Below are 15,077 nucleotides of genomic sequence, written 5' to 3' on the forward strand. Positions count from 1 at the left end.
GGGTGCCTTTAGTCTTCATTTAAATAGTGTCTTTTCATTTTTTTATTGTGTAATGTTACACCCTACTCTTTTCTGCATGCTATACATTTCCGTTAGATATATTTTATAAGTAATTTGCAATGATAGCATTGTAATAGTCCTACCTTGCTGCCTTAGACTTCTAATTTTCTTGAAGCTGTTCTTCTATTAAGTCATGTCTGTTGTAGATACATGATTTCCGTAATATATACTACTGCAACTCTTCTTAAAATATCTGAAGTATTTTTCTTTGATAAGTTTGGTCTATGTATGGAAAGCTTACTGATTTCTGACTTCTCCCTTTTTTAGCAGGACAACCTTGGGTCTCAGTTTAGCCACATGAGTCTTGCCCGCCAGCCATCTGCAGATGGTTCTGATCCTCACGCCACCATGTTCCAGTCCACTGTTGTTCTTCAGTCCCCACAGCAGTCTGGTTATATCATGACAGCAGCCCCTCCACCACCGCCGCCACCTCCTCCTCCTCCGCTACCACCTGGGCAGCCAGTCCCTACTGCTGGCTATTCTGCCTCTGGTCATCCTGTCAGCCAGCCTGTGCTCCAGCAGCAAGGATATATTCAACAGCCCTCTCCACAGGTACATTGCTTTTTCATCTTTTCTCTCCTGTGGAAGCCTCTCATTTAAGATAACTTTTAACTTTAGAGAGCTTATTTTTAATTTCGCATGGATAGGATTTGTGAGAACCTGTAAGCAAAGCTTGTAGTCATCTTTTGGAGATTTTCAAGTGCATGCTAGACAACTACATGACATGTAGACACTTCAGTTGGAGGGTTACATTATGTGATCTTTGAGTTTCCTTCTGACTCTGAGAGGTTTCTTTTGTTCCGATTAGCTTAAGAGAAACACAGTAAAGTAAATGCACTATAAAAATAAAATGATACATTTTAAGAAGAGGTAGATCATTTTGGGGAGAATTAACATCTTAACACCATTGAATCGTCCAATGCACGAACATGTATCTCTCCATTTATTTAGATCTTCCTTAATTTTTTGTCAACAGTATTTTATAGTTTTCATCACACAAGTGTTACATGTATTTTTTTAGTATATCCCTAAATATTGAATGTTTTAAGGTGATATTCTAAAGGAGATTATTTTTAAATTTTATTTTCTATTTGTTCATTGCTAGTATGTAGAAATATAATTGTTTTTTATATACTGATCTTTTATCCTGTGGACTTTCTAAATTTGATTATTCGACATATAGTATCCTTTCCAATCTATATACCTTTTGTTTCTTTTTCTTGCCTTATTACATTAGCTAGGAGCCCTAATGTTGAATACTTTCAGCACAACAGAGGGAAGTAAAAATCTCTAGAATCCATGTATTAACTTAAATATAAGTTTTGAAAGTACATATGCTTTCCTTGTTTCCAGCCATAAGGGTAAGCATTCAGTCTTTCATCATTAATGGTGATACTATATGTGGGGTTTTTGTACAATTTTCTAATATTCCTAGTTTGCTAAGAGTCTTTACCATGAATAGATATTAATCTTGTAAAAAAAAATTTTTGGCATCTATTGAGGTGATCATGTGGGGTTTTTTCCCCTTTAGTCTACTTATACAGTAAATTACTTTGACTTTTGAATGTTAAACTAACCTTTTGTTTCTGGAATATACCTCACGATATATAGTGGTATATATATCATGATATAGTTATCTTTTTTATATATCACTGCGTTCAATTTGCTAGTATTTTCTTATGGATTTTTGCATGTATGTTCATGAAGGATATCGGTCTGTAGTTTGCTTATAATGTCTTTTTCAGGTTGTAGTACCCAGGGTGGTACTGACCTCAAAACGAGTTGGATAGTGTTCCCTCCTTTATTTTCTAAAGGAGTTTATGTAGAATTGGTGTTATTTCTTCTTGAATATTTGCTAGAATTGCACTAATGAATCCATCTGGACCTGGATTTCTTTTTCAGGGAAGGTTTTTAAATTATGAATTCTTATTGTTTAGTATTAAATAGATAAAGGGCCGTTACAATTTCCTTTTCATTTTGGATCAGATTTGGTAGTTTGTATCAATTTCATTTGTGTTGTCAAACGTTTTGGCATAAAGTTGCTCATATGATACCCTTATTATACTTTTAGTATCTTCAGGATCTAAAGATATTAGTAATTTCAGTCTTCTTTTTTCTTTTTCCTTTATTAGTTTAACTAGAGGTTTATCAATTCTCTTGATGATGTTAAAAGAAAAACAACTTAGGGCTTCATTAGTTTTGTTTATTCATTTTCTGTTTGAACTGTTACTAATGTAAGGTTTTTTTGTTTTGTTTTTTATAAATTTATTTATTTATTTATTTTTGGCTGCATTGGGTCTTCGTTGCTGCACACGGGCTTTCTTTAGTTGCGGCGAGCGGGGGCTACTCTTTGTTGCGGAGTGTGGGCTTCTCATTGTGGTGGCTTCTCTTGTTGCGGAGCATGGGCTCTAGGTGCACGGGCTTCAGTTGTTGTGGCTCCCGGCTGTAGAGTGCAGGCTCAGTAGTTGTGGCGCGCACGGGCTTAGTTGCTCTGCAGCATGTGGGATCTTCTTGGACCAGGGCTCAAACCCATGTCCCCTGCACTGGCAGGTGGATTCTTAACCACTGTGCCACCAAGGAAGTTTCTCTATGACTTTTTTGACCCATGATTTACATTAGAAGCTTGTTAATTTCCAAACGTTTGGGGCTTATGGCTACTGATTTCTATTTTAGTCACGTGGTCGGGGAATCTACTCTAAGATTTCAGTGTTTTGGAACCTGTTGAGTCTTATTTCATGTCCCAGCATGTAGTCTCTCGGGGAATGATTTGTCTGTACTTGAAAAGAATTTGTACTCTATCATTTCAGTGTTTTGTGGTTTTGTTTTTTTTAGATCAAGTTCACATAATGTAAAATTAACCAGTTTAAAGTGAACAATTCAGTGGCATTTAGTACATTCACAGTGTTTTGCAACCATCACCTATGTCTAGTTCCAAAACATTTTTATCACCCCAAAAGAAAAGTTCATACCCATTCCCCTCACCCCCCAGCCCCTGGCAACCATCAGTCTTTATTCTCTATACAGAATGGATTTACCATTCTGGATACTTCATATTAATGGAGTCATGCAATATGTTATATTCTGTGTCTGGCTTCTTTAACTTAACATAATGTTTCAGGGTTAATCCATGTTGTAGCATGTATGAGTACTTCATGCCTTTTTATGGCTGAATAATATGCCATTTTATATATATACCACAATTTGTTCATCTTCAACCATTATTGAATTTGAGATGTTTCCACCTTTTGCCTATTGTAAATAGTGCTCTATGAGCATGTAGGTGCATGGATTTTTTCGAGTATCTGTTTTCATTTCTTTGGGTATATACGTAGGAAAAAATTACTGGATGATATGATAATTCTATGTTTAACTTTTTGAGGAACTGCCAGGTTGTTTTCCATGGTGTCTGAACCATTTTGTATTCCTACCTGCAGTGTATAAAGGTTCCAGTTTCTCCACATCCTTGCCAACATTTGTTATTTACCATTATTATTATTATTATTATTATTATTATTATTATTGCCATCCTGTGGGCGTGAAGTGGTTATCTCATGGTTTTGACTTGCATGTCTATAATGATTAGTGATGTTGATCATCTTTTCATGTGTTTGTTGGCCATTGTCGATCTTCTTGGGAGAAATGTGTAAGTCCTTTGCCTGTCTTTAAATCAGATTGTCATTTAGTTGTTGAGCTGTAAGAATTCCTTGTATATTCTGGATTCTAGACCCTTATCAGATGTGTGTTTTACAAATATGTTCACCCATTCTGTAGGTTGTTTTTTCACATTTTTGATAATGCCTTTAATGTATAAAAGGTTTTTTTTATTTGGTGAAGTTCACTTTATCCATCTTTTCATTTTGTTGCTCATGCTTTTGGTGTCATATGTAAGAATCCTTTTCCAAACCCAAGGTCATAAAAACGTATCCCTTTTTTCTGCTAAGAGTTTTATGGTTTTAGCTCCTATATTTAGGGCATTTATTTCTTTTGAGTTAATTTTTATATATGGTATGAGGTAAGGGTCCAACTTCATTCTTTTGCATGTGTATATCTACTTATTTCAGCATTCTTTGTTGAAGATACTTTTTTTTCCCCGCTGAATAATCTTGGTACCCTTGTCGAATATCAGTTGACCATATATATAAGAGTTTATTTCTCAACCCTGGTTTTTACACTGTTTATATCTTTAGCCAGTACTATACTGTTTTATTACTGTACCTTTCTAGTAAGGTCTAAAATCAGAAAGTGTGAGTCCTCCAACTTCAATCTTGAAGTCCTTGAAACCTATTCTATCTGACTTTAATATTAGTGGCTTCAGCCTTCTTTTGATTAGCACTTAAATGATATGTCTTTTTCCATCCTCTTATTTGCAGCCTTTAAAGTATGTTGTTCACATACAGTATATAGTTGGTATTTGCTGATTTATTCAGTCTGATTGGAGTGTTTAGTCCTTTTATCTTCAATATATCAACTGACATGGTTAGATGTAGGTATGCCACATTGCTGTTTGTTTTCCATTTGTCGTATCTATATTTTATCCCCGTCTTCTTGCTTTCCTTCCTTTATATTATTTGAAATCTTTCAGGGTTCTGTTTTATTTCTTCTATTGCCTTTTTGTCTACAGCCCTTTGAATCTTGTGCTTAGTTGTTTCATTAGGGACTATGATAGGTATCTTTAGCTTATCAAAATCTACTTTGAGGGCCTCCCTGGTGGCGCAAGTGGTTGAGAGTCCGCCTGCCGATGCAGGGGATACGGGTTCGTGCCCCGGTCTGGGAGGATCCCATATGCCGCGGAGCGGCTGGGCCCGTGAGCCATGGCCGCTGAGCCTGCGCGTCCGGAGCCTGCGCTCCGCAACGGGGGAGGCCACAACAGTGAGAGGCCCGCATACCGGAAAAAAAAAAAAAAAAAAATCTACTTTGAGTTCATATAAAACTCCAAGAAAAATGTACTATTCATGTTAAAAGTCTAATTCCATTTACCCGCTCTCCATTGTTTGTGCTATTGTTGTCATATATATTGCATGTATATACATTATAAAGAAAAATTGGATGTTATAATATTTGCCTTAGTAGTATCCTTTTTTTTTTTTAATTAGGAGAAAAGGAAGAATGTATTATTTATACACATCACACATACTGAAAAGTATAATAATGGATTAGATCCGAAATCAGGATATATCTATTGCTTGCTGATACCTCCAGGAAAAATTAAGGGATCACATGTATATTGTGTCTAATGTTTCAAAAACAGAAGAATATTACAGAAAATTTAGGCGACTCTTGGCTTATAACTGATCCAGGAATTCTGTGCTTGGCTGGTTTCCAGATGAAATGGGCACTCTTTAAGATTTCCACAGATCTCTGGTCTTTTAGAAGTAACCCAGTCAAATAAGCAGAACCTAAGAGAACCCGTGAACCTAATAAAGTTAACACATACTTCCATATCACTGGATTAATTGTTTATTCTTCACCCCAAACCAGATCAGATTACTTTTAGAGAAATTCACAGCTGATACAGATAGCTCTGGAGGGAAAACTAAATCAAGATAGTCTTATTGGCATTTTTTCCAGCTTTATTAAGTATAATTGACAAATAAAATTTGTATTGCCCTTTTAATTTGCATTAGAAATATGAGAAAAATTAAAGAATGGAACCAGTGCAAGTGTGCGTTAGTGTAGGAATGGATAAACTGGCTTATTTATGTGGTGATTGCTGTTCAGCAGTTAAATTGAATGAGCTAGCGATTTGTGCTTCAACCAAAATGAGTCTCAAAAACAATGTTAATTGCAAAATAAGTTCATGAAGTTATATAGAGTACCATAAATGTACATTTTTAAAATTCTCAATAATTGTATATATGGATAACAGATTACACACACACTAGAAGCTTAAAAACATTTATGGGAATAATATATACCAACTTCTGGATAATGGTTTTTCTATGGAATATAGAGCAAAGGAATGTTGGAGTGAGCCTTAAGCTATTTCAGTAGTACTTGGTAAAAGAGAGAAAAATCTGAAACAAATATGGCCTCAAAATTTGAATCTACTAAATCTGATTGGTGGGCAAATTGGTAGGTGTGTTTTGTTATGTATACTGTATGTTTGAAATTTAAAAAAAAAATTTTCAGGTAAATTTAAAGCTAAGAGAATCAGTTTTCAGATGATTACTATTTGGGAGAATTATTACTCATTACACTCCAATGTTCCTGGTAGGAAAAAAAAAAATTCTGCTGCAAGTAAAATTGATTTCTTCTTTTTTCCTTAATGCTTATCCTAGATGCCAGCCTGTTATTGTGCTCCAGGCCACTACCACTCCAGTCAACCTCAGTATCGCCCAGTCCCTTCTGTCCATTACAGTTCACATCTAAACCAACCACTGCCACAGCCTGCACAGCAGGCAGGTGAGTATGTGAGGTTAGGAATTCTTAGCTTTCGGTATTGCTGTTTTTTCATCCTGCTTTTATTTCAGTCTTACTGTTAAGATACTGCCACACTCAGTCTGTCAAAGGTTTCAGATAGGTGCATATCTATGAATATGCAAACCAGTGAGATGAAAAGAGTGGGCCGATCTTAGCACCCTCCAGGGAATACCACAGTGTCAGGTTTCTATACTAAAGAGTTGGGAGCCATAATGAGAAGATTGTACCAGGTGAGCAGCTTCCAGGTACTCACTGCCATTGTAGCTGAAGCCTCCTCTACAGCCTGGTAGTCCACCTGTGGTAAACAGCAAAAGGCACACAAGGCAAGTTAAGGTGTCTGCTGAACAACTAACCAAAACAAGGACCAAAATGACCTCAACCTTTGGTTGAGAACTCTAGCCTAGTGGAGACATTTTGATGTCTTAGTCTCCGGAGGAGTGTCTTAAAGGAATGAAGTTCTTACACATCTTTTTTTGTGTTCTGTTTTGTGGTTGTATAGTGAAAGTTGTTTTTAAACCAAATGCAGTCTAATCCTAAGCATATCAAACATATTAGAACTGAAAAGATAGTTTTTCTTTTGCCCCTTTCAAATTTTCTTTAAGCATTCAGTGGAAACAACTGTGATCTCAGTATAAAAGCTACCTTACTAATTTGACTGAACTCATTTCTCTCTATGCTTCCCACTTACATATGTACTTCTGCCCCAGATGTTTAATAAGGTATTCTTTTCAGCCTTTTATAACTCTAGGTGTTGAAGGAGAATTTTTATTGGTTTCTTTGAAGCCTTTTTAGCTGCTTGTCGCCGTTTAAAGGTGCTCAGACTATGTCAGCATGATTAGCTGAGGCCACATAACCCTCCACCTCTACTTACGCAGTTTCTTGTTCTTGATAACGTATGGAACTCTTGAGGGGTTCCACAGTTTCAGGAGAAAGACATCTGCACTGGGCGGTCTGATGAGAAGTGTTCTTGTCTCTCCTCACTTGTGCAATCTTCACTCATCATTGTGACTCATCAACTTCCTTTACCAGATATTAGATCCCCTAGCAGGGGAACCTCCAGGTCCTCAGTCTTGCTCTCAGGAGTTGTCTTGTACTCAATGTGTAGGTTTTTCCCTTTTTCATGTTACTGGCCTTGTATTGTATGTGTGACTAATGTTCTTCCAAAGGATGTTGAGTATATACAATGGTCATTTTGGCCAACTTAGAATTTGTCCTCTGTTCCTGAACTTTAATAGTACATTCCACTTCAAATAACCTAAACTAGTATACTCTCTAATTTTGAAAGGCATCAGAAGCTGTCCTTTATACCTGGGCACATTGGTGATGACACTGCTCACTAACTTTAAATACATTGTTGTTTTATTCTAATAGAAATTATTTCCTAAGTCTTCCTGGGCCTCCATGACTGACTTTTCATATCATAATTGTCATGATTTTTTTCTTCCAAAATTACAATACAGATTACAGCTAATGTTATGATAGTAAAAAAAATTGTCTTAACTTTCCCCATTCAAATACCTTGCGTGTGACTAATTAACTTATTAGTTCATTAGTAACCCTATTAATGAGGCAGGCAAAGAAACTTTGTTCTGCATTTGTGTGGGCTTCTTAGTTCCGTTCTTTTTCATGGCAAAATTTTTATTCCTCTCCATTGTCAAACTGCCTACAAAATTAAAACTTTTAATTACAGGTAGGACCAGTGTGCTCATGCAAATGTCTCTCTTACAAAAATATTCCCACTTAATGGACAACAACTGTAAATGCCACGCCTCCTAATTCAGGGCCAAAATATCTACATGACAGGTGGCATATGTTTATCATCAGTGATGTTTCCGTTGTGGGGTTTTTCCTAAGGCTGGTTATGGTGAGAAGGAAGGAAACAATAAGTCAGATTGCATCTAGACAGTAGAGGCACAGCAAAGTGTGTGTGTCTGAATGACTTTTGACATTGTGTTTGACTCTTAAGAGTCAGTCATAATATAACACTTTATAACTAGAGTTGGTTTCACGTCATTCAGTTTGAAGAATAGAAGAGAAATAAATCCTCAAAGCGCCCTTACATGAAAGCGCAAGAAATGCTGTTATGCTGATAAGTAGAAGAGAAAGTTTCCCTTTAAAGAAAAGTTCAGTTGTGCCAGTGCCACGTATTGTGTTGGTAATTATACTGAACCTTTTTGTAGAATTAGTAGGAGTTGGATGATCATATAATCTAAAGATTTTTTTTATTGTTAGCCAATGGTTATTTTTTATGTCAAACTTTACAGGAAAAATGTGCATTTATGTTTGTGTGTCTCCTAACAGAAAAGTAAAATGCACTGGGAAATGGACGCAGGAACTTTTTGTTCTGATTTTCTGTACAGATTTATAGCGATTTCTTTCTCAGTAATTTACATTTTTATATGCAAACATCATACTTTGGGGATTTCATTTTTTATTTTTTTTCCTTGTAATATTTCTCTACATGCCACCATCCCCATCTGATTAAAATTAGAAATAATTTGTTACATCCCTTACTTTTCTTTTTCTTGTCAAATAACATTTAGTCAAGAAACATATTGTTTTATTACATAAAAGGGTGAAACTAATAATTCAGCCAAATGATGAAAGCATTGATAGACTTGGAACAATTTTTTTTCACTGAGGTACATACAAAAAAATAATTCTTAAATGTTTGTATATGAATCTAAAGAAATTTCGCCCTAAATTAACAAACCCGATTGAATCAAATATTCTTAGATCAGGTAGGGTATGGGCAATAGAAATATAGGATTTTCTGTTATTTTCCCTTTTGGGGGCAGGAAGGAGGTTGGGGAAATATCTCAAGGATAAAATGCCTTTGGTCTTCCATGCAAGTGTGTACCAGAGAACTGCAGTAGTTGTTGATCTCCTTGACAATAAACCCATCTATTATGGGGACTGAATTGAAATCAGTACGAACATTACTGCTGGGGAATGAATGTACAAATCCTTTGTTATGAATGTGAAACTACTATGGTCATTAAAACAAGGTTGAGTCAGCCCCTGTCAACAGAAGCAGAAGAAATTCTGGCTACATAAGGCCTTTTGGACAATGTATTATATAACATAAAAGAAAACAAAATAGGAGTCAAATCCTGACAATCCTTATTTGTATTTAAGTGGTATTAGGTGTATCACTTAAAGCCTCCGGGTTTCCATTTACTCACTTGCAAAGTAAGGGAGTTTTACTGTATCGTCTGTTGAAGCCTCTGTGTACTCTAAAATTCCATGATTCTGTGTGTCTGTCTTATGTGAGTCATTTCTAGTTCAGAAAGGTGGAACATTGGAGAATTGGTTTGTAGTAGCTTAGTGACATACGGTCAAAACTGGAGCCATACAAGCAGAGATTTCAAAAGATCTGGTTACTTGCCAGCTGCAGTAATATGGATTTGTTATCTTAACCCTTTATCATAAAACTTACAGCTTGAATACTATGAAGTATACTACATATAAGAAGCTTGGTATACTATTAAGAAACTTTTCCTGCAGGTAGTAATTGTAGCAAAGATTTTAGGTTTATAAGGCCTGGCTGTTTTCTATGCAGCTGCTTTCATTCTTATGACTCTTTTGAAAAGTTTGCAGCTTCACCATATATGTTGAATATTTTGCAATAATTGGCCTTGTTCCTGAGCTGTTGGATTCGGGGCCGTAGCACTGTCTGAGAGGTTTACATTTCTCACAGTGAACCGGTCTCTTTTTCAGCTGCTTCCTGGCTTCTTTTTACTCAGGTTTCCACTGCCCTTTTTTTTTTTTTTTTTTTTTTAATGCTGTATTAAAGTATATTAACATTTGCTTATATTTTCCATTAATTGTAATGCCTTTTAATCATGCATCATACTCAGAAATAGGGATTTGAATTTAAATGACAACCTTGGCTTAATATATTTATCTTTTAAAAATTCATGAAAGCTATTGCTTTAATTTCTTTTCCAAAGCAGATTTGAATGGAAGATTAATTTTGATTAGAGCTTTTCTTAAAAGTTTAATGTCTTAAGCATGCCAGACTCATTAGCGAAAGTCAAATACATCTCTTTCCCTGTTGCTAAATAACTTTTTAGGAATATTATTATGCATGCCATTAAATGGACCTAAGACATGTAAACGCATTTGAAGCTATTTGAAGGGATATAATTTAATTTTTTTCAAAACTGTGATATTGTATGCATGTGGGAAGCAAAATGACTTCATAGAACTAAATATCATTTTAGTTTTGCAACCTCTGTTAAATTCAAAGATTATCAATGCATTTATACCTTTAATCTTAGCTTTCCAACCAGCAGACTACAGTAGGGTCCTGAAGAACCACAACCACAGGAGGAACATTTCAGGTTAAATAGTCTGTAAGGTTCACAGAATACTGGCAGCATTGCAGGGCACAAATTTAAAAGTAACCAGGGTGTAAAAGGCAAACAAGGAAGAAAGGGCCCTATTGGATAAGTGGAGGGGTGATATTGATAAGAGATTTACTTATGTCAAATAGGGACTCTATCTACACAATCAATTTCTTTACTGACAACTTTTGACTTGAGTAATAGGAATTTTGTATTTATATTGCTGGGTGGTAGCCCTGACTATCCTTGTTTTTTCATTGATTCTGTAAACATTTCTTAGCATTGCCTGACCAGCGCAGACTTAAACATTGTATATTACCTACAAATCCACCTATTTCCCTTTTCCCTTCTCCATTATCCTGCCGCCACTGGAGCCAAATGTATCTGGTAAGTACCCATAGATTTTCCTTGAGTCGTATTCCCTCTTCCACAGGACTGTCATTTAAATAGCTGTGAGCTATAACCTCTGTGTGGCTGTTTTTATTAGATTTGTTTTTTATGTTTGTATTTATGTTTATTTCAGGCACAGAAGTAGGAGAGCAGAGGGTGATAGAGGAGAAGAATAGCAAAGATGTTCTGGCAGCTGTGTGTTCTTCCACATTCACCTAACAGACTATCCTTAGTTGAACTTGCCTGCTCACTAGAATAGTGCCACAAACATAAGACAAACCAGATTACAAACTTGAGATTTTGGTGATTTGGAAACAGTTCTCACAAACTGTCTTGTAGATACCTAGTTACAGTTAAATTTAAAGTTGGCAAAATGGCTCATCCAAAAAAGAAAGAATCTACCCTGACAGTGCTTCTGCTGTACAAGTTCAGTCTTGAAAAAATTTAATAATACTGTTAAATGGAATAACCTTAGATTTATTAAATGGCTGTTCTGACTAAGCACTTCTTCGATTTCTATTATTATCTTTCTGATTATGTCTAATCCGTATTATTAAGAACGCTTTCCTTTAACACAAATGCTATTTCAGATCACCTGTATAAAAAAATAAAACTAGCCTGTTAAAGCCAGTGCAATACTTTTCTGCTGAGCACTGTGTTTCCTTCTTGCTCTCTTCTCTGTTGAAGTGAAAGAGAGTTAAAAATAGAATATTCTTTGGAGCCCTCCGGGTAAGAGCCTGAGCCATCGATTTATATTGTCCTAGTTCTCTCAGCTTGCAAAATTGATTGTGGTTTCCTCTGAAAGTGCTGGAAGAAACGGGATAATATTGCAACAGTGCAGTCCTTTAACAAAGGAGAATGTCGGTGTTAAATAATACCTTATATTGAGATCTGGGTGTTTATTCTGTTGTTTGGTATCACTTAATATAGGCATTGCTTGCTTTACAAAATAGATGCTATCCCACAATACTCACAAATTTCTATAAAAGATAATTCTGTTTTCCTCTTACACCCAGGTTGAATCCAGATACATCACAGGAAGGATTTTTTTTTTTAATTATGATGTACTGAAACACACTTTATTGAGGAAAGAATAATTTAGGTAGTAGCCAAGTTGGGGATGTACTGAGTGTCAGAATACTGGAAATACTCTCCTTGTAGCATTTTTCAAACATAGTGGTACTTTTCATTCTCTAGGAATCTACTTTACCCTTCCTAATCTTCAACCTTCTCCCTCTTTTCCAGATCATTGGATTTCTTTCTCATACTTGGCAGTCTTCAAACTATACTTTTGAAACTATCAGAGCTATGTCCCTCCCTTCCTTTGGTCTGAATACTTAGATAATGAACCTGAAGCACAGTGCCACTTCTCTAATAAGTGCCACTTTAACAGTTGATGCTCTGCAGCCTGAATGTTTAAACACAGGTTTAAAGCAACTTGAACAGTTCTTTAAGATGTAAATTTTATTAAGCAAGTGTGCATAAAGTGAGGCATGTCTGTAATTACATGGTCCTTTATGTTGCTAATAAACTATTAATGATTTTGTCTTGCATAAACAATAGTAAGGGGCTTATCTTTAATTGGATTAGTAGAATGATGTGCATTTCTTGTCTTTTTTAGTGCTTTCCAAGTGAATATTTCTAGTTTTGCTTGTGATTATAGTAACTTTAATAACCAACATAGATCCCATGGTCTTATGTCATTCAAAAAAAGTCCGGTAATCGTTTTGCAGCATTTAATATCATGTTCTTTAGAGAGTATACTCTAAAATTATATACTTTGTAACTAGTTACTGGACTGTTGTTTGTTGTAAGTATTGGAATGAATGATCAAACATCATGACTTCTTGAAAAACTGTTCAGGTACTTGTCCTAATGCCAGTAGAATTTCCTTCCTGGGATACCAGCCATACAATGTATCAAATGTTAAATGATGCTTTTTGCTGGTTTGTTTTTTTTTGTTTTTTTTTTTTAAGTTAGAAAGATTCCTCAGCCCCTGACAGCTTCCTGTTCAGTGTGGTTCAAACCTCAAACCTGGTGGGTTTTCCTGCCTGGAATGTAAAAATGAATGTAAAGCTTATTCAGTATGTAGAAAAGAGCCATTGCTTCACAAGAACTTGAAGAGCTCACCCCTGTTACAGGACATGCCCCTTTATATACACAGTGACCAGGTTAAAGCTGACATTGCCCCATTGGTAAAAGCTCACTTCTTGGCAAAGCAGTTCAACTTTATTGGAGAGGAGAGCCACATTTATGAAAATTCTGCTGGAGAAATCTTCTGTATACTCATCTGGAATATGGCAGGAGAGTATACATTTTGAGTAAAGGCAGCCTTTGAGGTAAAATAGCAAAGCTAAAACCCAAAGAGGAACATTGGAGATTGACATGGAAATGCTCAGGCTGAGTGAGAGACCCAGACCAGGGAACATGGAACCTGAAATATGTCACCATTTGAGCCTCTTCTTCCCCTTCCCAGTTGTTTTATATACATGTGAAATCTTATTATAATGAGACAAAGAAATGTAACCTTGAAATAAGGAGGTCACAAACCATGCATCTTGGAAGTAGTGGAAACTCTGTGACACCTGGTCTTGTTTTCAGCCCGGAAGTTTGTATAGCTACAGTCTGGACTAACTGCTCAACAACCTTTCACTCTTAATTCTGTTTTGGGTAACAACACTTAATACTCACAAATAATCTTCAAATGAAAAAAAAAACTTTCCTGGTTGATTGACTATTTACAATAATTCTTTGTTTTCCTATAATTAAATTTCTGTTAAGACTTAGACTCTGTTTAACTTTACTTCTGTTAAACTACAGTAAAAGTCTTCATTAACCAAAATTCTCAGAAAATGGAAAGAGGTCAGGTGTTTAAGTGTTCTGCTTATTTGAGCAGTATTACTGTAGTACTCTTTCTACTTCAGCATTTTTCCCTGAGAAAAGTAAAGTTTACAATCAGACTACTATGTGCAAATCCCAGCTACAGCACTTAACAGCTGGTAACCTTGGACAAAATGTGAACCTCTCTGTGCTTTTGTTTTTTTTCATCTGAAAAATGGAGATAGTAAGACTTCATAAGATTGGGAGCACTAAAAGAGTTAGCATGTGAAAGTGCTTAGAACGGTACCTAAAACCTAGTGAATGTCATGTAAATGTCAGCTACTATTGCCTTGTGTGCTATCAAAGAAATGATAAGTATGTAGTATTCTAAATGACAATGCTTAGGGATTTGGGCTAAATTTGTGTTTGGGTTGGGTTGCAGAATGGAAACCAGAAGCTGACATAACTTGTCCTAAAATACTTAGTCTTTTTGTCTTGTAATCTTCTTGACACATGCCTTCTTCCTAAAAGGCAGTAGAGAGTTCAGATCAGCTGAGTTTTTTTCTCATCCTTTGATTGTTAACTTGAGGTCTAAATATGTTCTAAGAAAATTTACTTAAATGCTTCCTTCCCATAGCTTTGTAAAATCCCTATTGATTAGCTATGGAAACATTGCATGGAGAAAGGTTTTGAAACAGAATGTGTCATATGGTCCATTTCTATAAACAATGTAAGTGGGTATGTATGTTGCTATCTATGCAGGGAAAATAAGGCTAACCATATATACAACATGTAAATAGTGATTATCTACAAGTGACTGTTACACAAAAATGTTTTTTTCCACCCTGACTTTTTCCCTTTTTTGTATTTTCCAAATTTTCTTCCATGAAAACCTATTTTATAATCAAATAAAGCTTTTTCAGAGGTGTTTTTAATGTCCCTTTTTCCCCAGCAGTGTTCAAATTAAACCTTCATTTCAAGCTTTACATATTAGATATAAACTAAAACAGTTCTGTTTTTCCTTATCAAGTAAACACT

General features: G+C 35.6%; 1 protein-coding gene across 6 annotated transcripts in view; it reads left to right on the forward strand.

Moving 5' to 3' along the window:
• R3HDM1 (R3H domain containing 1) overlaps positions 1-15,077 on the forward strand; it is a 187,082-nt gene that overhangs the window by 126,878 nt on the left and 45,127 nt on the right. For 4 of the 6 annotated variants that reach the window (XM_060105816.1, XM_060105811.1, XM_060105813.1 and 1 more), the window contains 2 exons: positions 328-612; positions 6,339-6,462. In XM_060105816.1, the coding sequence (XP_059961799.1) occupies positions 328-612; positions 6,339-6,462 (409 nt within the window). The remainder of the gene's footprint in view (positions 1-327; positions 613-6,338; positions 6,463-15,077) is intronic. The other 2 variants (XM_060105812.1, XM_060105814.1) reach the window with 1 other exon arrangement.

This window comes from Mesoplodon densirostris, chromosome 8 (assembly GCF_025265405.1).
Source record: "Mesoplodon densirostris isolate mMesDen1 chromosome 8, mMesDen1 primary haplotype, whole genome shotgun sequence".
Classification (NCBI taxonomy): Eukaryota; Metazoa; Chordata; class Mammalia; order Artiodactyla; family Ziphiidae; genus Mesoplodon; species Mesoplodon densirostris.